We start from the raw sequence: 25,823 nt of genomic DNA on the forward strand, positions 1-25,823 counted from the left end.
GAAAATGTTGCTTCTGAAGGATACTTTTGAAATAACTACAAAAAAATGCTTATTCTCTAAGAGCTCCTGCAAACCACAGTATTTTACCTGAACACTCTTTGTTTGGCAGAAATGTTTGATGACTTCCAATAGAGGGGCCAACATGGCAGCTTTGCCTTCAGAAACACCATCAATCCTTTTCACGTCTGCAACCGTAGTTGGTCTGTGTTTAAAGACAACAACAAAAAAAGGTCAAGAAACCACTGAAACAGTATCACTCCAACAATATAGCTGATGTTCAGCTTCATAATGATCTCAATAAATATATAGTTTCTCCAACAACTAAAACAACGTATAATAGAAGTAACCATGTTTTATTTTATTTATTTATTTATTTATTTATTTTTGAGACGGAGTTTTGCTCTTGATACTCAGGCTGGAGCGCAATGGCGCGATCTCGGCTCACCGCAATCTCCGCCTCCTGGGTTCAGGCAATTCTCCTGCCTCAGCCTCCTGAGTAGCTGGGATTACAGGCACGCGCCACCGTGCCCAGCTAATTTTTTGTATTAGTAGAGACGGGGTTTCACCATGTTGACCAAGATGGTCTCGATCTCTTGACCTCGTGATCCACCCGCCTCGGCCTCCCAAAGTGCTGGGATTACAGGCTTGAGCCACCGCGCCCGGCCGTAACCATGTTTTATAATTTCTTTCTTTGCTTTCCACCATTTAAAGATTTGTTGTTTTATCAACTTATGAATAAAAACGCTATTGCCCCCATCACCACAAAAACACAGTTAACTGGTAAACAGGCCACTGTCATAAAGGAACAGGTTAACACCTCATATATTCACTTTATTACTGATTTTATTATTATTTTTATAGACATGAAAAGGAAAACTATGAGGCTCTACCTGGAAACAACTAAGAGGCTAAGAAAATCTCAGAAGAAAATCTCATTTATTATTGTCTTCTACAAAGTATTTACCTGTAACAGTAAATCTGCCAATTCCTTCAGAATTTTAGCTCAGTATTTTTTATTGTGTCCAATACCCAAGAAACTATACAATGCCCTCTTTCTACAAATCTGCCAATCTAATGATTATTCTTTTTCATTAAATATCTCCTCTGAATATTAAAGTATGGTCTTAGAATAGTTATTTTTTAACAAACGAATTAGTGTCAGATGTAGCACTGTGTAGTATCATTAGAAAATTCTGCAGTCAAGTAACATCTATTGGATGCAATTTAGTGACAGAAACAATTTTTTCAAAGGAAGCAAAAGACAAATACAATTACCAAGCAACTATTCTTGGGAAGGAATTTCCTCTAAATATGTAATGATCACCTCGTGTTTATGAGGCATTGTGCTAGGTGCTATGGGAAACACACAAAGTGATGAAGAGCTAATATCTTTATTTGGAGTTTAAAATCTAGAAGATATAATAATATATGTTTACTGCTAATTACAAAAAAAATAAAATATAGAATTGTGTGTTAAGTGACAGAGAAGCATCTTTAGATTTCATCTGAAAATCCTTTATGAATTCAAGAGAGCGAATTACTTGGCTGATAAGATTATAAAAGACCTTATTATAGTCTTGATGATAATAAAGCAAGAAATAGTAACACAGCAAGATCTTAAGGAATTTCTTAAAAGGAGTTTTAAGGAATCAAGGAAACTACAAGGAGAAGGAACATGGTAAATAAATATATGGAAGTTGAAAATGGGTCTTCAACAAGTGGTAAACAATCCAGGTAAGATAAATCATTTCAACTTCTGTGATGTAGATGGAAAAGTAAGTTTAAGTTCATAAATGGAGGGCCCTGAATTCTAAGCTAGAAAGAAACCATTTAAGCAGAAGTATGATATGATAAAAGGAGATTTAATTTGGCACTCATATATTGGATGAAACAGAGAGAGAGAATAAAGGGTTAATAGTTAAGCTGTTTCCCTTGAAATAGGTCCAGGGAAAATAGTCAGAACTAACTTGATGTCATGAGGAAGGAGGAGGAAGGTATAGACAGGCAACAGGGAACCTGTTTCACAAAAGGTTTGAAAACTATTTAAGTAACAAGAGGCCAGGCAAAGTGGCTCACACCTGTGGTGCTAGCACTTTGGAGACTGAGGCACGAAGACTGCTTGAGCTTACAAGTTCAAGACCAGTCTGGGCAATATGGCAAAACTTTGTCTCTACAAAAAATACAAAAATTAGCTGGGCATGGTGGCATGTCTTGTAGTCCCAGCTACTCAGGAAGCTGAGGTGGGAGAATAGCTTGAGCCTGGGAGGTCGAGGCTGCAGTGGGCAGTGATCACACTACACTCCAGCATGGACAATAGAGTGAGACCTGTCTTGAGAAATAAAAAAGAAGAAGAAGAGGAAGGGGTTTTATATTGGAGGAGAGAAAATTCGGATCAGAGGTTTTAAGCATTAAGAACCTCTGACTAGGAATCTGAAGGTATGATAATAAAAAATAAAGAATCCAAAAAGAGAAGTTTCGGCATTCGGATAAAATGCAGGGTGGGTAGATAATGAGTTAGATTTTATATATGTTGAATCTGATGGCTGAAAATGTAGCTGGTTTTTCTTCATAAAGAAACATGGTACTAAAGCTAGGCAAAGAGATAAGGATCACAGCAGGGGGAATCTGAGTCGCCTCCCAGATGTGACAGTGGAAGCCATGATCATGTTATCAACTTAGATATATTTTCCAAATCTATTTTGTTAGAAGGAAATAAATGAGAACACATGCAAAAGATAGTTTACCTCATTTTGGCCATATCCACCAGTATCTTGTTTGTTGCCAGAATAGCTGGGGGAACATCCATTTTATTGGCTTGTTTCTGCCTAGCTTCTACCAATTTGCCATATAATACAGTCTGAACAAAAAACAAAGAAACAACTCAACACTTTAAAAAATGTACATAGAAAGATCCAGTCCTTTATTTTTAGAGCTTCAGATACCACATTTTTCCTTAAAATGAATACAAACTGAAATATAAACTCAGACTCTTAGCTCAAGAACAATTTTTAAAATACTGGCAAAATACAGAATTTTAAGAATGCACGGAATCATAACAACTCCATCATAAACTAATTACCTGTTTACAAAAGACTTACCTGAGTCTCTTGCTCTTGTGCCGAAATAACAGGCTCTGAGGCACTGTGAAATTTTTCCAGTGACTGCACCATGATACTAAAATATTTAAAAGAAAACAAATAATAAAAACTTTTCTTTCTCCTCATTTATTTTCTATTTTATCCCCTAAATGAGAATATCTTTCCAAATCAGTACTAACATTTACTCTTCATGATACCAATAAGGTAATTTGTTATTTAAATGACAGCAGCCTAGATTTTAAACATTTTGGATCAAATACATTCATTATAAAGGTAAAAATTGCAATTTGAGTTCATTACAAAATTGATGTGTTTTAAAAAGAGCATTTGTCCCATTCTCTTCCTCAACCAAATGCTTTTGAAAGAAAATATTCTTTTATCCATACTGAAGATGGCACAATAACATCTTTTAATTTACTGGGATACAATAGGTATTAACCAAGGTTTCTTAACATACTGGTATACAATTTATGGTCCTTGCTATAACATCATACATTTTTTGGTCGGTGGGGAAGAAGAAACAAGAGGAGAACAAGAAGCATTCTTAGAAATTCAAAATTTGATAACTAAAATTAAAATGTCACCAGGTGGGAGGGGATAAAAGTCAAGGCACGCTCCAAATGAGTAAATAAACAATGAGAGATTGAAACAGGATAAAAGAAAATTAGGAAAAGGAGCACTAAAAATGAAGAAAAACAAAGAGAATCACTAACACCAGGAAAAAAATAAAGGTAGTGGTGGCCATAAGAACACAGTTGGGTTAGTAGTATGTACATAATATTTGTGTAGTTATAATAATATAAATACAATATTATATTATATTAAAAATGTATAAAAACACATTATTAGTATGATGAAACATAATTATATTGGTAGGGGAATGAACAAGGGGAACTCTACCATGATAGGAAGTCAGTAGAAAATTTCTAACATCAGTAAGTCAAAAAAAAAAAATAGTACTCTAACTGTGTCATTCAGAAATAAGAAAGCAAATGCCAGAGAAATCAGCTGGAAGATTTGAAGATGACAGCCTCTATGAAAAAAAGTAAAGTGGGTTTGGGAAGAGTGTGGACTAGTATGCTTGTTACAAGCCATTAATTTCCAATTAACTTTTTAAATCAAGTATAGGTATTATTTTAATGAAAATTTAAATAAACCTTAAAATAATAGTTATTGATATATAAGCATCCTGCTCACTTCTGTACACAAAGCCCATAGATTTAAATTAATCTCTGGACTACTCCCTAGGTATCCCAAACTCAGTATGTCTATCTTGATTTTAATCAGAATCAACTTCTTCCAAACACCTATTAATGTCAATATTTTGACCTACTCTCATGAATCACAAATATTCTTCATGACATCTAGAATAGTGAATATTTTCCAGAAGGTTTTCTGTAAAACCTCTTTAAAGCCTTTTTCTGATCATCACTATCTATGGAAGCTAAAGCATTACAAAATGTATTTCTTAAATAATAATACTTGAAAGGTGAATTTACTTCTGGATCCATGAGCTACAGACTGGATGTTGAGTTAGCAGTCATGAAAACAACATTAATCTCCTTATATGTCTCCATTACGGCTCTTGGTGACTAGCTGTTGTCAGTAATATTTTGAAAGGAATCTTTTGTCTAAGCAGGTTTCAACAATGGGCTTAAGATATTCAGTAAACTATGCTATAAACAGGTATCATCAAGACTTTATTGTTACATGTATGTAGCACAGGCTGAGTAGATATAGCATAATTCTTAAGGCCCTAGGATTTTCAGAAGGCTAAGTGAGCACTGGCTTCAACTTAAAGTCACCAGCTGCATCAGCCTCCAACAAGAGAGTCAGCTTGTCCTTTGAAGCTCTGAAGCCAGCCATTGACTTCTCCTCTCTAGCTATGAAAGTACTAGACAGCTCCTTCTGGTAGAAAGCATTTGGTCTACATTCAAAGTCTGTTAGTGAAGGTACCTTCATTGATGATCTTAGCTAGAGCTTCTGGATAACTTGCTACCGTTTCTGTATCAGCACTTGCTGCTTCACTTCGCGCTTTTACGTTAGGCAGATGGCTTATTTCCTTAAACTTCATGAACCAACCTCTGCTGGCCTCAAACTTTTATTCTGTAGCTTCCTCACCTCTCTCAGCTTTCCAAGAATTGAAGAGAGTTTGGGCTTTGCTCTGGATTAGGCTTTGGCTCAAGGGAATGTTGTGACTGGTTTGATCTCCTATAGAGACCACTAGAACTTTCTCCATATCAGCAATAAGGCTGCTTTGCTTTCTTATCATTGGTGTATTCACTGGAGCAGCATTTTTAATTTCCTTCAGGAACTTTTGCCTTTGCATGGCTGTTTGGTGCAAAAGGCCTAGCTTTTGGTCTACCGCAATTTTCAACACGGCTTCCTCACTAAGCTTAATCATTTTTAGCTTTTGATTTAAAGTGAGACACATGTGAATCTTCCTTTCACTTACTGCAGTGGCTCACCCCTGTAAGCCCATCACTTTGGGAGGCCACAGCAGGCAGATCACCTGAGGTCAGGAGTTTGAGACCAGTCTGGACAACATGGCAAAACCCGTCTCTATTAAAAATACAAAAAATAGCCAGGCATGTTGGCGAGCGCCTGTAGTTCCAGCTACTCAGGAGGCTGAGATGAGAGAATCACTTGAACCCAGGACTGGAGAACTGCTTGAACCTGGGAGGCAGAGGTTGCAGTGAGCTGAGATTGTGCCACTGCACTCCAGCCTCAGTCTCAAAAAAAAAAAAAAACCAAACACTTAGAGACTATTGTAGTTATTCATTGGTCTAATTTCAATTTTGCTGTATCTCAGAGAACAGGGAGGCCCTCAGAGAGTGACAGAAATGGTGAATGGCCAGTCAGTGCAGGAGTCAGAACTCATACAACACTTATTTAGTTTGCTGCCTTATATGGGCATGGTTAACAGCACCCCAAAACAATTACAATAGTAATGTCGAAGATCACTAATCACAGATCACCATAATATATATGATAATAATGAAAAGATCTGAAATACTGCAAGAATTACCAAAACATAACACAAAGACATGACAACAGAACATGCTATTGGAAAATGGTGCTGATATGACCTGTTTGACATAAGGTTGCCATAAAGCTTTAATTTATATGAAATGCAATATCTGCAAGTCACAATAAAATGAAGTATGCCTGTATATATTTCATACAAATAAAAATAAATAGTGTCTTGATGCTAGAGGTAGACAAAGATTTGAAAGCCAGCTTGGCCATTAGCCGTATGCTCTTGAACAAGTTAGTCAACTTCTTAACCCTTGGTATCTTCAACTATAAAATGGCAATAAATAATAACAGCTGTTAGGCTGTTGTAAGAATTAAACGAGATACCACATATAAAGTTCTTAGTGTTTAACATAATGCCTGGCAAACAGTAATATCCAAGAAGTGTTAGCTATTAAATTAACATTATTATTTTATAGCTCACTTTAATAATTTTAATACTGAAGGGCTTATGTTTTAAATTTAACTTCCTTTTGCCAATAAAATAACCCGACATCTGACAGTCCTTTCTCTTTAGAAAAAAAAATACTCATAAAGTAAGTATAGAACATAAAAATATGGAACTCCGTACCTTTTTTTAGAAATGCTACTCCCGGAAGAAATCTTATCACATGGTTTGTAAGAATATAACTTCTCCAAGTTAGACTGCATTTAAACATATAAAGGTCCATTAAAAAAAAAGTCTCGAAAAACTTTTAAATGTGAAGAAAATAAGATACAAAAATCTCACAATCCCAATTTTTCCTTTGCCTAATCAAGCCATCAAATAAATCACCTGAAAATAGCCTCCTAAATTATCAGTTTCTAAAGTTCTAAAGGCAGCTAGAAACACAATCCAATGTCCTATCCCTCCCAAAACTACAGAAATAAATCATCAAAAGAATGCTTTAAGATATAGCAAGTGCCAAAGTTATAAAAACAATTCAATTACATTCTGCATACTTCAATAAAGCAGAAAAGGCTCACCAGAAAATACAATTCACTCTATTTGTCTATTATTCCAGTGTTCTAATTAGCTGAGGTCTGCCAGTGGATTAGTATTTAATCTGTAATAGTTATCTAAGATCTAAGGCCAAAAAAAAAAGCAAGAAAGTATGTGAGAGAGAGAGAGTGTGTGTGTGTGTGTGTCTGAGTCTGTGTGTGAGTGTGTGTGTGTGTCTGAGTGTGTGTGTGTCTATGTCTGCATGTGTAGCTTTAATAAGAACACTTAGGAATCAGGCTTATTTTTTTATCAACTATAAGCATTATAACATGTGAACACTCTAACCCAACTGACTTAGAAAATAGGTTTAAAAGAATCCAAATAAAATCCTTTCTCAAATACTTCTAATTCTTTATTAGTCCCAGAAATTATATACCATATATTTTAGTCTGTTCACATCACTTCTCTTGCCAAATTTTATGTTTTGTTATATATGCCATTTTCTCTTTAATTGGAAGAGAATTAAAATATAAAACTTTAAACAGATGTTGAATCAATCAAGAATGAAATAAATAAGAATGATTTCTTTAAAACAAACCTTCTTCTCTGCAGTTAATTCAACTGGTACTTGATTATAAGAATGCTGTTTGGTGTCTGAAGATACAGTTTTCGAGCTGAAAAATAATAAAATTAAATTATCTCAAATGTTAAAATGCAAGTATCTAATTCATGAATCATCATACTCTCACTCTCAGAAAGAGATAAGATTATCCTTTTAGAACTGGCAATTTTTAAAACTGAATTTTTTTCCAGAAAAAGCTTTAGAAGCTTTAAGAAGTTTGAAAGAAAAAACTTACAAGTGATCAACAGCATGTAAAGGTACTAAAAAGTAAGCAACACATGTATTCCCTTTTCACTTCTACACACAAGAAGTAAATACGATATATGGATTCCTTAGCATTGATTTCAATACTGCTTCTTTAATCAATGAGACAGAAGTTTTCTAAATACCATGGTCAGCTACTTCCCATCAACCACGAAAGTGTTCTGGCTGGGAGCAGTGGATCATGCCGGCAATCCCAGTGGTTTGGGAGGCTGAGGCAGGAGGATCACTTGAGTTCAAGAGTTCAAGACCAGCCTAGGAAACACAACAAGACCCTGTCTCTATACAAAAAATTAAAATATATTAGCTGGGCATAGTAGTACATGCCTGTAGTCTCAGCTACTCAGGCGGCTGAGGATCACTTGAGCCCAGGAGATTGAGGCTGCAGTGAGCTATGATCACACCACTGCACTCCAGCTTGTGCGACAGAGACCTTGTCTCTTAACAAAAGAAAAGAAAAGTGCTCTATGATTTATCCTTTCCTCGCAGATCCCTTCCCCCAAACTGACTAAAATAGGCATATAAAAACAAATGGCTAATTCATTTTACCTGTGAGATGCCTATAAATTGGTATAATTTGAATCACATAAATAGTAACAAAACCCAGAAGTTACAAGAAAAAATACTGAAAAATGAACCTAGGCAGAAGAAACTTCTTTGGACACAATTCTTCATTAGCTTGAAGGACGAGGCTCTGAGATTCTGTATTAGCTTTATGAAGCCAATTTCTACCCTATCAAAAGCAAGAAGGATCTTTTAATACAGAGTGGGAAACAAAATTAAGTAAAAAAGGCAAACTCCTACACTGTTTACCTTTTTCGTAAGCATGCAAATCTTCACAAATTTGTTACGCCCAGAAACTTCTACCAAGAATCCCTCAATGATGAGCTGATGGGAAAAAGCCTTCCACCAACTCTCTGCTTGATCCTTGCCAGTGCCAAATAAACTGTGCCTGCGATATTGATCTGCAAGACGCTGAGAATTCTGAAAAAAGGAATAAAATCAGTATCTAAAAATGCTAATTTAAACATACAGGTTAAGTAAAACGCAGACCTGTCTATTGATTCTTTGGATTTACACTAAATTTCAGCTTTAAAAACCCACAAAAATGTTATACCAATCGTGGTCATTCTGAACACTCACAAATAAATGTATTATCAAAATAATGTTCCTTTTGTGTCTTAAATAATGGCAGGAAATTTCACATATAATTCAGATGCATTTCCCAGTGTATAGGTTTAGACATGGGTTTGGAATACTTAGCTTTTGTTATTTAGACCTCTCGGCAAACTCACATTATTGTTTGAAACAGTGATCAAAATCCTACAGCTTGAGACTAGAACCCTGAGAATTATATAAAAGGCAATGCAAACCAACAGCTACTCATCCATGAGTGCAGTGCAACAACTCACAGCTTCCAATGCATTTTTGTTTTTACTGTGCTTCTGTACATGATGCACTGCGAAGTTTACTTAATCATTTATGATTTAGCTGCTTCATTGAGATACACCAGGAAAAGCAGGTGCATGCTAAGCAGCTGATGGTTTTGAGGTATGTTTTCCTAAGTGAAAGGACAATTCCCATGGGAGGCTCTTCACAGCCATCAAGTTCTAGAAATGTTAGGAAAGCTAGTCTGTCAATATGCACCTCTGTTGTTCTCTAACAGAGAGGACTCTCCTGCTTTCACTCCCTACAGTATTTTTCATTACTTTGTCCTCTTACTGCTTCTTTCATTCATCCTATACATTTAAATACTAATTTTAAATATATATAGAAGTACATGGGCCAGGCACAGTGGTTCACACCTGTAATCCCAACACTATGGGAGGATCACTTGAGCCCAGGAGCTCGAGACCATCCTGGGCAACACACTGAGACCCCCATCTCTACAAAAAATAAAAAATTAGCAAAGTATGCTGGTGTGTACCTTTCATCCCAGGTACCCAGGAGCAGTAGCTGAGGCAGGAGAATTGTTTGAGCTCAACAGATCAAGACTGCAGTGAGCTATGATGACATCACTGCACTCCAACCTGAGCAACAGAGTAAGACCCTGTTGCAAAAAAAAAAAAAAAAAAGTACACAAACACAGGGATTCATGGAAAATTATTCACATTAAATGTATTTGTGGTGAATATGACTGACTGTAATTCAAGGGTTATTCTAACTTCCACTATGAATTCTTCCACTGCAGAATCTGGGACGATACATATACTACTTCTCAAACTCCCTTTCAGCTAGGGTTCTGGGTTCTGTATATTTGCATGACAGGTGTAAGCAGGAAGTGAGGCTAAGGCTACTCCTCTGCTGTTTTTGCAGGCATGCATAATTGTGGAGGTATTTAATTTTTATAAGAAAGTGTGAGCCAAGAATCCAGCATACAATGACCAGCTTCATAAGTATCAATAGGTATTCATTTTGTGGTTACAAATTATAGCAGATTAACATTGGCAATGCAGTTTAATCAAGAAGCCATCTGTCAACTTGGGAAGCTTCCACTACAGCACCTAACCCCAAACTGCATTGAGTAGGAAGCTGTAATAATCAGGAAGGTTCCACCTTTGCTTGCTCTGCAAACCAACGTATGTCGTTCTTGTTCTGTTTTAGAATGCTTGTATTTGCATTTTTAACATTCCACAATGGTAAACCTGTAATCATAATGTTTTCATCAATTCAATAAAACCAATACATTTGTAATAGAGAGCTTTATAGTTGCCACGGTTCTACTGCATAATAGTTCACCATGGGTTAGGTGCTGCAGTGGAAGCTTCCCAAGTTGACAGATGGCTTCTTGATCACAGAACCTTGTCAACAATATCATAAGCCATTTAATCCCTGTAATAAATACCTTTCTGCTTAAATTCACTGGAATGATTAGGAGCAATTTAAATTTCTATATAAAAATGCAGTCTAAAATTCTAGAAAAAGGCAGACTATAACTCAACATTCTTACATTTCATATATACCCTAATGAAGGTTTCATAATCAATTAAAAATCCAGGGATCAAAATTAAAAGACTATATAAAATGGGTTGCAGCAAACTTAACTAAGGCAACTATAAGGCTCTCTATTACAAACGTATTGGTTTTATTGAACTGATGAAAACACTATGATTACAGGTTTATCATTGTGGAATGTTAAAAATGTAAATACAAGCATTCTAAAACAAAACAAGAATGACATACTTAAATGTAACAATATACTGCTTTAATATTTGAGAATCTTCCCAAGTATATGACTGAAAACAAAAATAAATCGTATCATAAATATTAATATGCTTGTCATTTACTACTATTTCTAAGATGTAGATTTGCCAAAAAATAGGCCGAATAAGGGTGATCTTTCACAAAAAGGAAGCTAGGATGAAATTAGGTAAAGCAGGATAAATTCCCAACAGAGATAAACAGAGCATTGTCTATATATTGAACTTAAAACATAGGCTTCTGATAGGCATAGTTAAGATAATCTGTACCATGCTGTCCTAAATCTTAACAATAAAAACAGAATTTTTAATAGCTAAGGAATGAATTTTAGTGTCCTGATTATATTTATTAAATTATGATCAGAACAAGATTAAGAGAAATATAAACACCCAGGTACAATGTGGCACCTCCTTTCTTGTTAACAAGTCCTGTCTGTGCTAACCCTGACTTAGGACTGATTTGAGTAGAATGTTTAAAAGTCAAACATATGTAGCATAAACAAGTCTAGAGATTGAACGTATGACATGAGAATTACAGTTAATACAACCGTACTGTATTTGGGATTCCTACTAAATGAGTAGATTTCAGCTGCTTTTGCCACAAAAACAAAAAAAAATGGTAATAACGTAAGATAATGGATATGTTAATTAGTTTCACTAATCATTTTACTATACAGAGGTAACTCATAACATCATATTATATACCTTATATACATAATATAATTTATTTTTATAAGTAAAATAAGATTAAACATCATGGAATTTCAGAGCTGGAGGGAATGATGGAGCTTTTTGATCTATCTTAGTCATTTTTACTTTTATTGTTAACAAATTATCAGAGGCTCAAAGATATTAGATGGTAGCCTAATGTCTCACTGTATACCTGTACTAAAGCTAAGACTAGAACATAGGCCTCCAGATGACTAGTTCTGATTTTTTTTTTTTTTTTTTGAGACAGGGTCTCTCTTTGTTACTCAAGCTGGAGTGCAGAGGTTCAATCATAGCTCACCTCAATCTGCTGGACTCAAGGATCCTTCCGCCTCAGAGTCCCAAGTAGCTGGCACTACAGGTATCTTCCACTATGTCTGTTAATATTTTTCGAATTATTTTGTAGGGATGGAGTCTCACTATGTTGCTTAGATTGGTCTTAAACTCCTGGACTTGAGAGACCCTCGTGCCTCTGCCTCTCAAAGTGCTGGGATTACAGGCGTAAAAGCTAATTTTTTCTTATTATACCATACACATGCACGAGCACTCACAAGCATGCACACACACATACACACCTCACATGCACACACACATACACCCACACACCCCACACGCACACACACTCACGCCTCACATGCACATACACACACACCCAATATACATACATGTGGAGGCTCTTGAGCTACGTTACCTGGGTTCAAGTCATAGCTCTGGCAAGTTATTTATCTTCTATTTCCTCATCTAATATGCAGATATATTCATTTTTATCTCTGGAGGATGCTGTGAAGATTAAGTCCATAACCAGGACAAAGCCTGGTTCGGTAATGTTAATCTGCTTTTTATTAGTTAACAGCTGATCCTTTAACTCAACCCAAATTTCTTAACCTAAGAGTAAAAGGCATGACTTGGTATCTTGTGGGGTTTCTTCCCTGGAACGCTTGTTAATGGTACTCTCCAAGTGCTAGGGGTTACCTTTGTAGTAGTTTTATTGCTTGCAAACACCAAAAGTATCAAGTTGCCTAACTAGACTCACTAGCTTTCTAGACACTAAAAATTACTCTTCGGGCTTTTCCTTTCATAAGCAGAAAAAAACATTTATTAGTATGAAGCAATGAGGTTTTATCTGATCAGTACGGAGTAACTGTTCCTTCCCCTCATAATCAATAACTATGAACACTGTGTACTACGTGAATATATTTACGTTGCCTGGTTTCCATGGCAATCACCATGAAGAGGATGAAACATCTTTGCTTTAAAGCAGAGTATCTTTGTTTTAAAGGAATCATATTCCCTTTTTACTAAAACAAGTAACATTTAAAAAAAAAAAAAACACAACACAGTAGGAATTTTCAACAACAAATGCTTAATGATTTCACACTCTGAACAAAGCCTTCTCTGTTAATTGCTTAAGTGTTCTAGTTAATTTTGCAGGTTGTCCACTGATAGAGTAAAAACTACCTACGATGAAAAAGCTGCTCTTTCATTCATTTCAAACAGGGTATTGCTCTATCACCCAGGCTGGAATACAGTGGTGTAATCATGGCTCACTGCAGTCCTGAATTCCTAGATTCAATAGATCCTCTCACCTCAACCTTCCCATAAGGAGGACTACACACTCACACCGCCACACTTAGCTAATTTTTAATTTCTTTTTTTAGAGATGGAGTCTCACTATGTTGCCCAGGCTGGTCTCGAACTCCTAGTCTCAAGCAATCCTCCCACTTTGGCTTCCCAAAGTGCTGGAATTATAGATGTAAGTCACTGTGTCCATTGGGCATAAAAATACAAATTTCAAACTGCACGTAACAGCATAATAAATAGAAAAGACACTAGACTAGCAGGCAGGAAAGCCGTTTGCTCATCCTGACTCTGGCACAAAGTAACAGTATGACCTAGGGCAGGTCATTCAGCTTTCAATCTAACTCAATTTCAACTACAGTAAAATAAGGCAATAATGTTAAACAGTCTTTTTGCCAATGTTACATCTAAGCAGGTATACTTCTGTGGGATTCCATCTCAAAATAAAAATTTTCAGACCAGGCACAGTGGCTCATGCCTGTAATCCCAACCTGGGGAAGCCAAGGTGGGAGGCTCACTTGCGCCCAGGGGTTCGAGACCAGTCTGGGCAACATAAGAAAACTCTGTCTCTACAAAAAAGTTAGCTGGGCATGGTGGCATGCACCTGTAGTCCCATGTACTCAGAAGGTCAAGGAGGTAGGATCACTTAATCTGGGAACTTTGAGGCTGCTGTGACCTATGATCACGCCACTGTACTTAGAGCCTGGGTGACATATCTCCTTCTTTCCCTTTATAAATCAGATAGAAAAATAAGGGTCACCAAAATGGACATATCATGGAATGTGGAAACCTACTAATTGATGGGTAAGTGTTAGAATAAAGAGAACTGACTGCTCAGAGTAGATGACCCAAAGTATCAGTTTCTGGTAAAAGCGAAATCTTTACACCAGTATCTGATAGAGAAAAAGAACAAAAACAAACAAGCAAAATAAAAAACTTGCCACTTCTCCATAGTAACTTCTTTAAAAAATCACCACTGCTTTTTGTACTGTGAATGCCACATTCTTCTCCACCCTTCTTCCCTCATTCCTTCTCTGAATGAATGTCCAAATCAACAGTATCACACCAAAATCTACCATATACTCTACAAAAGTAGGAAGTTCTAGCAATACCCTCATGAGGACTCCTCTAATTTCTCTAAACACTTTCTCTCTTCAGAACTTCAATAACATTTATATTTACTCATAGGTCCCTTATCTCTTCCTCCGCAACATTACACTTATTTATTCTTAAGTAACACCTTCCATACTAGATGATGCATCTCATCTAATTAAACTTTGAATCCCCCTCAAAATACAACACAGTGCCTTATACAAAACTACATGTTTAATAATTAGTGGAAAAAAATAGTTATAAACTCCAACTCAGGAAATTTTAAACTCAGCATGGAACAGTGAATCTCAATGCTCTGGGAGGCCAAGGGTGGAGGGATCTCACTTCGTAAAATGTTCCCCTTAACTTCAGCCCAGGAGTTTGAGACAGGCAAGGCAACATGGGGAGACCTCACGTCTACAAAAAAATTTTTTTTCAAAAATAGCTGGGTCTGGTGGCACTTGTGGTCCCAGTTACTCTGGAGGCTGAAGTGGGAGGATTGCTTGAGCCCAGGAGTTCAAGGCTGCAGCAAGCTATGATCACACCACTGCATTCCAGTCTGGGCAACTCCTAAGTTCTTAAACTACAAAATGCCCATAGCCATTGTTAAAAATACTTTAACTTCCTTTGAGAGTAGGGGCGGGGGTGCTTTATCCCAGTTCCTACAGGCCAAGAAGCTCACAGCTGCAACTTTAGGGCTTCAGAAAGTCATTGTGAGCTATAATTCAATGTGCAAAATAAAACCAAAAGATAACGTAGTGATAATTATCTACAGGAATATATTTCATTCAGATGAAATAGCTTGTCTGGAAAATAGAATGGATAACTCTCTCCTGTTAGACAGTTTGAAAATTACAAGGGTGATTAAAACTACCAACAGTTTCAACAACTGTCTATAATCAAATCATGTTTTATCAAAACTACTCTCTAATTCTAGTGCCACAACAAGGTTTGGCATTCTATTAATGTGATCAGAAAAGAAGTTTCACATAATCTCTCAGTTACGAAAATTAATGAGCGTGTTTTTATTTTCTAATCTATAAAATTAAGGCCATTGCATATCTTATCACATTTATACAGTGTTTAAAGATTTTTATATGGTAAACTGTTTAGAAAGCTAAAACAAAGTTCCTTAAGTAATACCTTTACTGTTTAATTTCTAATCAAACTCGTGGCTGCAAAACAAAATTTTAAATTCCATTCACAAACTTTTAGATAGGCTACATAATTATTTATACTATTTAGAAAAATCTTGTGTAAGAGAGAATTAAATGCTGCTGATACTGTATATTATATATTTATACACATTATCTCTTTAAATTCCAATCATTTGCAGTTCAAAATGTTTATTTTACAGATCGAAATCACACACAAAGATATTAAATTTTCTTAAGTTGGTTAAGGGGATCATTTTACTAAATTCTCAAAGGAATTATAATGATAATTTTGAAAACAATATCCCAGGATACCAAGATCACTGAAAGGGGGAGAAAAAAAACTTGCCTTATTTTCACTGCATTTAGTGTCTACAGATTTTCATTAAGTAGTACTTTTAAAAAAGTTTTACTTTTATCTAGCAAGGGTAGTATAATATTTCACAGAGGATAAACTTCCTAATTTGAGGACTCCCAGAAGAGACTGTCAGTATAAGTGGTCTGATTTGGTTTTTTAATAGGTGAAATCTGATCTCTCTTGTGGCCAGTTCAAGTTTGTCAAGGAGCCTACTTAGACTTATTTGTTGATACTGGATATGGCTGGATTATACCAAATTAAAACAAGAATAATTTTTATAAATTATACATTCAATTGGGATACACAAGTTTTGAAGGCGATAGAGACAATACATTTTCATAGATCTCAATTATATTTAAGTTGTCCCTTACAACTAAAATTCATGTTATAAAAAATAGTTTCACTCATAGCATCTAAAACAGTTCCTTAGGCAACACTTCTGCTATTAAATTTCTAATCCAACTTGTGATTTGCAAATAAAATTTTAAACTCCACTTAGAATCTAAAAACATCAGCACGTGAAAAACAACAGAAGTTTTCAACATATTTCATTTAAAATATTTCACAACTAATTTAATATGTTCCTTTCTAAACAAAATAAAAACTCAGAAAGTATTTACACGAAGCATTTCAGTATTTCACAAATAAATGCTTACCTAAATGACTTTTTAAATTCTACATTCAAAATGAAAATTTTAATCTCTATTTTAAAGTATATTTTAATAAATATGCATATTTGCAAAGTATCCTATCTCTCACTCTTGATTTAGTCAGCCAATATCAGTGTGTAATACTTAGCTTTGCTTTATAGACTTTTAAATCTGGGGGAAAAATCATATAAAGAAAAGGACTACAGAACAAGCTTTCGGATTGCAAGGGTCATATCTTCACATTTGTACCTGTGGTTGTTTAGGAGAATACTGGCACATTAATCACTCCAAAAAAAAAAGTAGCTGAACTTTGCCAGGCACAGTGGCTCACACCTGTAATCCCAGCACTTTGGGAGGCCGAGATGGGTGAATCACCTGAGGTCAGGTGTTCGAGACCAGTCTGGCCAACATGGTAATACCCCGTCTTTACTGAAAATACAAATTTCAGTCAGATGTGGTGGCAGGGACCTGTAATCCCAGCTACTTGGGAGGCTGAGGCAGGAGAACTGGCTTCAACCCCGGAGGCTGAGGTTGCAGTGAGCTGAGACTGCGCCACTGCACTCCAGCCTGGGTGAGAGAGCAAGGCTCCGTCTCAAAAAAAAAAGTAGCTGAATTTAATTGACTATTGATTCATTAGTAAAATCAAAAAAATTAGATATTTACAAAATAGTCCATATAACTAAAGTTCTCCTTGAAGAATCTGATAGTTTCCTGGAGAAAAGGACAATTTTGTTCTACCTGTCCCTTAACACAATGAAAGTTAACTTTTCTTCATTATCCTAAGTAAGACTAGTCTAGGGATTCACCCAACTGCAATGTGATACACTAGCACAACGCTTCCAGACTGAACTGCAGAGCTGACCATGGCTTGGAACATGAAAACAGTGGAAGATGCCATACACACAGGTTTTATCGAAAGTAATGAATGGAGTGTTTAACTGGAACTTACTATGACTCTATGAGTTCCTAATAACCCATCTGAAGTCAAAGCTACAATCATAATACGGTAAATCTCTGAAGAAAAGCATAATAGAACTAAAAGAACGATGAAGGGAATTCACAGATATACTTACAGATCCTCGGAGAAATAAAATTGGAAGCCCAATTCCAAATTTTTCCCCTAAGATGTCCACAGCAGACAAGAGCTGAAATGCTTGTGGACCAAAGTCCCAAGATGCATCTTCTGAGTCATCCATGGAATAGCAATGACCCAATCTAAATAAAAATAATAACATATGAAGAAAGCTTAGCCAAGGCATGTATCTTTAGAAACTGAAAGATTTAGCATAACAATGAGCCAAGAAAAAAAATCTCAAATGTGCCAACTGCTCCAGAAACTACGAATAAAGTTCATTTTAGCCAAGCGTGTAAAGTATCTAAAATATGAAAAATATAAAGTAGCATAACAGACAGGTTATGCTGATGGTTCTCAATCCTAGTGCCCTAGAAGCAAGTTTCATGCAAGGTGCCTCAGACCACAGAAAGGAATAATGTTATTAATAGTATGAGCAAGCAGAGTCGCCGTATTTATAGTTAGAACAGCTCCACTTACTTGACCAATTATATAAATACTGGACCTCAAGGTTAAGGGTGTGTTGCAAAAACAGATTTGTTGCCCCCCAACCCCGCAAAAAAAAAAAAAAGGCTTTCAGCTTAGAAAAACACATCTCAGTTGCTGCCTCTTTCTTCTGCCACTGCTGGTGCTGTTTATGGGCTCACTCATTCGGGGCAGACCTGGTACCTCTTTTGTAAAGCAGCAGCTGAGGAGACTGCCGCACTCACCAGGATCCACAAAAAGCCCAAGGAAGAAGACTGAGAACAAGGATTATGTTCATTTGAAGGTGGTGGGGCAGGACGGCACTGTGGTGCAGTTTAAGATGAAGAGGCATGCACCACTTAGTAAACCAAAGAAAGCCTATTATGAGGGACACGGTTTGTCAGTGAGGCAGATCAGGTTTCAATCTGACAGGCAGCCAATCAATGAACCAGATATATCTGCACATTTGGAAGCGAGGCTTAAGATAAAATTGATGTGTTCCAGAAACACACATGGAGATGTCTACTAAAAGGGGGACCTGCCACTTTACTGAAGAACTCTGCTCTTCCAGACCAAGAATACAGTCTCAAGGAGAGAGCTGTAATTTGGCTGGACATGGTGGCTCACGCCTGTAATCTCAGCATTTTGGAAGGCCAAGGTGGGTGGATCACTTGAAGTCAGCCATTCAAGACCAGCCTAGCCAACATGGTAAAACCCCATCTCTACTAAAAATACAAAAATTAGCCGGGCAAGGTGGCACGCACCTATAACCCCAGCCACTCAGGAAACTGAGGAAGGAGAATGGCTTGAACCTGAGAGGCAGAGGCTGCAGTGAGCTGAGATGGTGACACTACACTCCAGCCTGGGTGACAAGAGCAAAACTCCATCTCAAAAAAAAAAAAAAAAAAAAAAGAATGAAAGTTGCAATTTGTTTCCACCACATCCTGACTACATAGAGTTTTCTCTATTCTTTCATTTTCCCTTCCTCATTATCTTATTGCACATAAAGTAACTGGTGTATGTCCACAAGTATATTACTTTTCTTTTTTTTTTTTAACTAAATGTCCAATAATATGTTTGGATTGACTTCGAATGCAGATGGGATGGGAAAAAGAAGCATCAGTTCTGTGAAGACTCCCTCTCTCCCCTGGTGGCCTGCTCATTCAGCTCTTATCTTTATACTCCAGGATGCTATTTTGCTTTAGCAAAAAACAATATAAAAATCCTCGCATACCTTGTCCAATTGGAGAATTTTAATGTTTTTCATTCATCATTGTAAAACCAAGGACAATTTTATAACCGTTTTTATGTAGCTGTTACATATAGACCAATCTGTCTTTAAGGAGAAATAAATTACTCTAGTAATCGTAACTCCAAGATAGTTTTCCCTTAGTCAAGTGTCTTGTTTAAATAAACTTCTTGTTTAAAATGAAAAAAGAAAAAAACCCAAATCCTATGCTATAAATTGTTAAACAATTTATATAATAATGACTGTAAAATATGACACAATTATTATAAACCTTTCATTTAAGTAGATTTGGAAGTTAAATTCCTAAGTCACCCTTCAGGTAGATCTGAAATAATCATAAATTCAAATGAGAATTCTTTAAGTAGGCTGAGAACAAAAGGACTCATTAAAGAAAATCTGCTATAGAGTTCAACTACCTAACTCAATTGCTTTCCTTAGAACAAGTATCTTTGAAATAGCAATAAGAAAGCATTTAATATTCCAGACATAATAATGTGGGGAAAAAAACTATGCTTAGGTTTACTCTCCTACTCTAATCTCTTTAGCGAGATGCTTAGCTGATTAATCTTCTTTTCTATTATGAGTATTTCAAGCTATCAAATTCCCACAAAGTACTATCTATGCTGCCTCTTACCAGTTTTTTGTTGTTGTTAAAATTTTGTAGCGTTGGGGTCTCATTATGTTGCCCAGTCTGGTCTTGAACTCCTGGCCTCAAGTGATCCTCTCTCCTCAGCCTCCCAAAGAGCTGGAATGACAGGTGTGAGCCACCATGCCCTCTTATCTTTTAATTTATATTATTATAATTATCCGTAAGTTCTAAAAATGTTAATGCATATTAATATAGTTATCTCTAGGTTTAGATTTTTTTAATTTCCAATTTGATTTTTTGAGTATGACTTATTTAAGGGTTAATTTTAATTTCCAAATGCATGAGAATTTTGTTGTCTATCCACTTATTTACTTCTAGCTCAAATGCATTATGGTCAGAAAATGTGGTGAGAAAAGTTTCAAATTCACTGAAAATTTTTGAGACAAGCTAGTCTAGTACAGGGTCAGAAAACAGTTTCTATAGAGGACCAGATAGTAAGTATTTCAGGCATTTGGGGCCATGACAGGCTTTGCAGTCAAGCACTCAACTCAAGCAGTCACAGATTACATATAAGCAAAAGGTGCAGCTGTGTTCCAAGAAAAGTTTATTTACAAAAACATTAGTCGAGTGTGATGGCTCATGCCTATAAGCCCAGCACTTTAGGAGGCTGAGGCAGGAGGACTGACTGATGCCAGGAGTTTGAAAACCAGCCTAGGCAACATACCAAGACTCTGTCTCTACCGATGATTTTTTTTTTTTTAATTAACTGGGCATGGCAGTGCATGCCTGTAGCTACTTGGGAGGCTGAGGTGAGAAAATTGCTTGAGCTCAGTAATCCAAGGTTACAGTGAGCTATGGTCCTATCACTGCTCTCCAGCTTGGGTGACAGAGTGAGACCTACGTCAAAAAAAAAAAAAAAAAAAGCAGCATGCAGATTTCACCCACAGGCCATAGTTTGCCAGCCCATGCTCTAACGCATAGTTTTTGGAAACATTCTATGTATGTTTGAGAAGCCAAGTCTTTCAGTGCTTCTCAATCAGTGTGCTACAAACAAATAAGTTGTAAGTGTGCTGAAAGGTTAATCACTCCAGATCTTAGGGTTTTGGACAGAAACTGATCTCTGACAATTAGCCCAGTGTGTTATATACACCTATCATTTGCCATGTGGGCCATGAAGTAAACATACTTGAGATACACTGCTATAGTTGCTTGGTCTAGGATTCTATATACTATGTATCTGATAAATCAAACTTGTTACTATGTTGACCAAATTTTCCATAATGTACTAATTTTTGGATTGTATATCCTACCAATAACTAAAAATTTTATCAAATTCTCCCACTTTGATGGTGAATTTATTGATTTCTCCACCTCTTCTGTCGGCTTTGTGCTTTATGTATTTGTTGGAATTTTTTTTTTTTTTAAATAAAGACAGGGTCTTGCTATGTTTCCCAGACTGTTCTCAGTCTTAGGTTCAAGTAATTCTCCTGCCTTGGCCTTCCAAGGTGCTGGGACTACAGGTGTGAGCCACCATGTCCAGACCAATTGTTTTTCTTTTTTATTCATTTATTTTTTATGTGAGATGGAGTCTTACTCTGAAGCCCAGCCTGGAGTGCAATGGTGCCATCACAGCTCAATGCAACTGCAGTCTTGACCTTCCAGGCTCAAGTGGTCTTCCCACCTCAGCCTCCAGAGTAGCTGGGACTAGAGAGGCACATGCCACCATACCTAGCTAAGTATATATATTTTTTTATTTTTTATTTTCATAGAGACACAGTCTTGCTTTTTTGCCCAGGATGGTCTCAAAAAATCATGGTCTCAAGTGATCCTCCCACCTCAGCTGATATTACAGGTGTGACCCACAGCACCAGGCAACTTGCTGTTTGTTGGTTGTTGTTTTGTTTTTTGTTTTTTGTTTTTTTTTGAGATGCATAGAACAATTCTGTCTTCTTAGTGAAGAAACTATTTCTCATTAAACAGAGAACAACTCCATCCCTAATAATGCTTCATTTGTCTTAAAGCTATTGCACTTAGGTATGTAGCTAATCCAGCTAGGTGAATAATTTGTTTTGATTTTATTTTTTCAATTAACATAGGCAAATTGGTTGTGTGTATGTGTAAAGTTCTACAAATTTTAAGACACCCACAGATTCATCTAACTCCCATCACAATCAGGGCACGACAAATCTAACACTCCAAAACACTGCCTTGTACTACCCTTTGGAATCATACCTTCTCCTTTCCCCTAATCTCTGACAACCACTGATCTTTTCTTCCTCCCTCTTGTATTGTTTAATGTTTCAAAGAGTATTATATAAATGGAATCATGATATAGAATTGGTATTATTTTGTCTTCTAAATGTTTGATAGAATTTGTCGTTGAAACCTTTTGTGCTAGGAAATTTCATTTTCAGAGATTTTTAACATAGAATTCAATGTCTCTAATGGTCGTAAGACTATGCAGGTTATTTAACTCGCTGTAAGTTTAATTGGTTTGAGATTATCAAGAAATTGTCCCACTTCATCTAAATTATTAAGTTATGTTCTGAGTTGTCCACAGAGTTCCCTTATCATCCCTATTAATACCTGTGGAGTCTGCAGTGAAATCCCCTTTCATTTCTGGTATTGGCTATCTGTGTCTCTTCTCTTTCTGTCAGTCTTGTTAGAAGTTTATATCAATTTTGTTGATCTTTACACAGAATGAGATTTTGAGCTGATTTTCTCTATTGTTTTTCTGTTTTTTATTCATTGATTTACACTCTTATCTTTATTATTTCCTTCTGTTTGCTTCCTTTTGATTTATTTTGCTCTTATTTGCTTGTTAAGATGGAAGCTTAGGTTTCAATTTGAGACCTTTCTTTTATAATATAGGTATTTAATACTATAAATTTCCTTCTCAGTAGTGCATTAGCTGCATCTCACACATTTTGTATTTTCATTTCATTCAGTTCAAAACATTTTCTAATTTGCCTGGCAACTTCCTCTTTGACTCATGTATTTATTTAGAGCTGTGTTATTTAATTTCCAAGGTTGTTGACTTCTGTTATCTTTCTGTTATTGCTTTCTAGTTTAATTCCATTATAGCCAAAAAAATACAAGATTCTTAAATTTGTCAAGGTTTGTTTTATGACTCTGAATATCATTTATGTTCATGAATATTGCATCTGCACTTGAAAAGAATGTGTACTCTGCTGTTTCTGGGTAGAATGTTCTATAAAAGTCAATGATATCCAGTATGTTGATAGTCCTGTTCATTTCTTCTATCTTCTTACTGATTTTTTGGTCTGTTAGTTTTATTGCTTATTGAGAGATGTTGGAAGTCACCAAATGTAATCATAGGTTTCTCTATTTCTCCTTTTGATTCTTTCAGTCCTTTTGGTAAGTATATATATATATATATATATTTAGGATGATGCCTTCTTGGTTATAATGATTAATATAATGCATCAACCTGGCTAGCCTATGACAGCAATTGTTTGGTCAAACACTAATCTAGATGTTGCTGTAAAATATTTTGTAGATGTCATTAACATCTACAATCCGTTGACTTTAAATATACAAGATTACTGTCAATAATGTGGGTGGGTCTCATCCACTCAGGGGCAGGACTAAAGAGCGAAAACTAGGTTTTCTAGAGGAGAAATTCTGCCTTAAGACTGCTACATCACCTCTTGCCTGAGTTTCCAGCCTATTGGTCTGCTCTACCAATTTCAGAACTGCCAACCCCCACAGTTTCGTGAGCTAATTCCTCAAAATCAGTCCCCTCATCCCACTTTCCCCACATCTGTTTTCCCTTCCCCTCCCCATACATATACACATAACATCAATGGTCCTGCTTTGCTGGTGAACTCTGACAGATACAATGGTGAAATGATCCTTTTACATCATATAATATCCTTCTTTATCCTGATAATATTCTTCCCTCCAAAGTCTCCATTGTCTGATATTAAAGTAACAACTCCAGCTTCCTTCTGATTAATGTTTTCATGGAATGTAATGTTTCATTCTTTTTTAAACCTATCTATATAATTAGAGTGGATTTTTTATGGACAACATATAGAACAAGGTCATGTTTTTAAACCAATTCTTACAATTTACGCCTTTAAATAATATTTTAGATCATTTACATTTAATATAACTATTGATATATTTAGATTTAGGCTACCATTTCATTGCTTTATCTATTTTTTTTAAGCAAAACACTTTAACATTGTTTGCTTTCTCTTATATCTAAACGCATTCATTGATTTTACCAGTCAACAAAAATTCAGTTAAACATGAAAAGGAAGAGAAACAAAGACTTTTAGAATGTCCATCTATAATAAGAAATCTTTACCTGGATCTGCAGTTATCACAGCATTTTTCAGTTCCCGTAATTCCCAAGGAGGCTTTTTGTACTTGTTTGTCCTCAAAATGAGACAAGATGATTCTACCCAAGACAAAATTTTAAATTAAATAAAAGAACAAAAACATATATGTTAAATTCATTCCTGAAAATAATGAGGGAAAAATCGTCATTAATTGATCCACTTAGGACCTCATTATTTGACTTTAGTTTACTAAGGCACAAAGAAGTTTGCCTTAAAAATTCAGCACACACGTAACATCAACAAAATATTTTTTAAAAATACTTATAATTATTTAGCAAAACTGTTTTCTTAAAAGAGCATCATAGACAAATCCATATCACTGGCATAAAATAAATAATCCATACCGTCTCCTACACCTGCTAGAATGAAGATACTTTTCCATCTTTGACATCATCTTTAATTTGTATAATCGAAATGTCTCATTATGTATCTCAGCAAGGAGGAGCCTGTCAATTAAAAACATCACAAGAATATGTAAAACTACTGGCAACTTTCTTTTTATTTACTTATTACTGTTTATTTTTCATAACCTATAAAACCCACATCCCATCAAGATAAAAAACATTTCTATCATCTCAGAAAGTTCTGTTGTATTCCTTTCCAGTCAATGACCCCCATAAGAGGTAAACATTTTTCTGATTTTATAAAAATTGCTTTTGAAAAAATTCTACCTGTGTCCAAGTGTCAGTTCGTTAGCTGCTTTGAAAAGGTATCATAAACTCTGAAGTTCTTCATTTCGATTTAACATGTCACACAGTTTTTGGCCTCAAACAAGGCTTCTATAATTTATTAATTTTTACCTTTTCCCAGTAAAAAGGTTATGCTTTAATTTATTTTGTATAAGAAACTAAAATCATTGATGTAAGGAATACTGAAAGAAGCTCAAATTTGAGCCTTTACCTTTATCAGCTCTTCAGGACTTCTCGCCCTCCAAAACTGTCTCTTAGTATTATGGGTTATTATGGGATACCAATAAAGTATTAGAATTAAGTTCCTTTCTCAATCAATTATAACTGATTAGTTTGCCATATCAAATTTATTCAAAATTATTAAATAACATTAAAGAGATGTTTGCTTTTTTAAAGTCAATGTTGCCATAATTCATTGTGACTCTGTTAATTTCTAGTCTTCTGTGAAGAAAGCCCATGAATATCAAATAGCAGATGACAACAATCTCCCAAATAGCTTTGCATATCTTTGCAAGAATAAATAAAAATCTGTGTTAACTAGGTTTCAGATATCTCAAAAGAAAACAATAATTTACTTATAATATCTAAGGGATAGCATTAGTAAAATCCTCATCAAAATAGACTTCACTCACTAATATTTTGACTATTCAACCTTCTGACTGATTAAATGTCTCTGTATAATTCTCAAGGAGTTCTGGAAAGTCTGAATA

General features: G+C 35.7%; 1 protein-coding gene across 4 annotated transcripts in view; it reads right to left on the reverse strand.

Annotated features, from left to right (window-relative positions):
- The window catches only part of WRN (WRN RecQ like helicase), a 149,333-nt gene that overhangs the window by 23,019 nt on the left and 100,491 nt on the right, over positions 1 to 25,823 (reverse strand). For all 4 annotated transcript variants that reach the window (XM_064368777.1, XM_064368775.1, XM_064368776.1 and 1 more), the window contains 10 exons: positions 24,769 to 24,870; positions 24,391 to 24,483; positions 17,753 to 17,894; positions 8,753 to 8,923; positions 8,578 to 8,672; positions 7,655 to 7,730; positions 6,706 to 6,779; positions 3,099 to 3,174; positions 2,745 to 2,857; positions 88 to 202 (listed from right to left, as the gene is read on the reverse strand). In XM_064368777.1, the coding sequence (XP_064224847.1) occupies positions 88 to 202; positions 2,745 to 2,857; positions 3,099 to 3,174; positions 6,706 to 6,779; positions 7,655 to 7,730; positions 8,578 to 8,672; positions 8,753 to 8,923; positions 17,753 to 17,894; positions 24,391 to 24,483; positions 24,769 to 24,870 (1,057 nt within the window). The remainder of the gene's footprint in view (positions 1 to 87; positions 203 to 2,744; positions 2,858 to 3,098; positions 3,175 to 6,705; positions 6,780 to 7,654; positions 7,731 to 8,577; positions 8,673 to 8,752; positions 8,924 to 17,752; positions 17,895 to 24,390; positions 24,484 to 24,768; positions 24,871 to 25,823) is intronic.

The sequence above is a fragment of the Aotus nancymaae genome, unplaced genomic scaffold (genome assembly GCF_030222135.1).
Source record: "Aotus nancymaae isolate 86718 unplaced genomic scaffold, 86718_ANA_hifiasm-v0.15.2.pri h1tg000079l, whole genome shotgun sequence".
NCBI lineage: Eukaryota > Metazoa > Chordata > Mammalia > Primates > Aotidae > Aotus > Aotus nancymaae.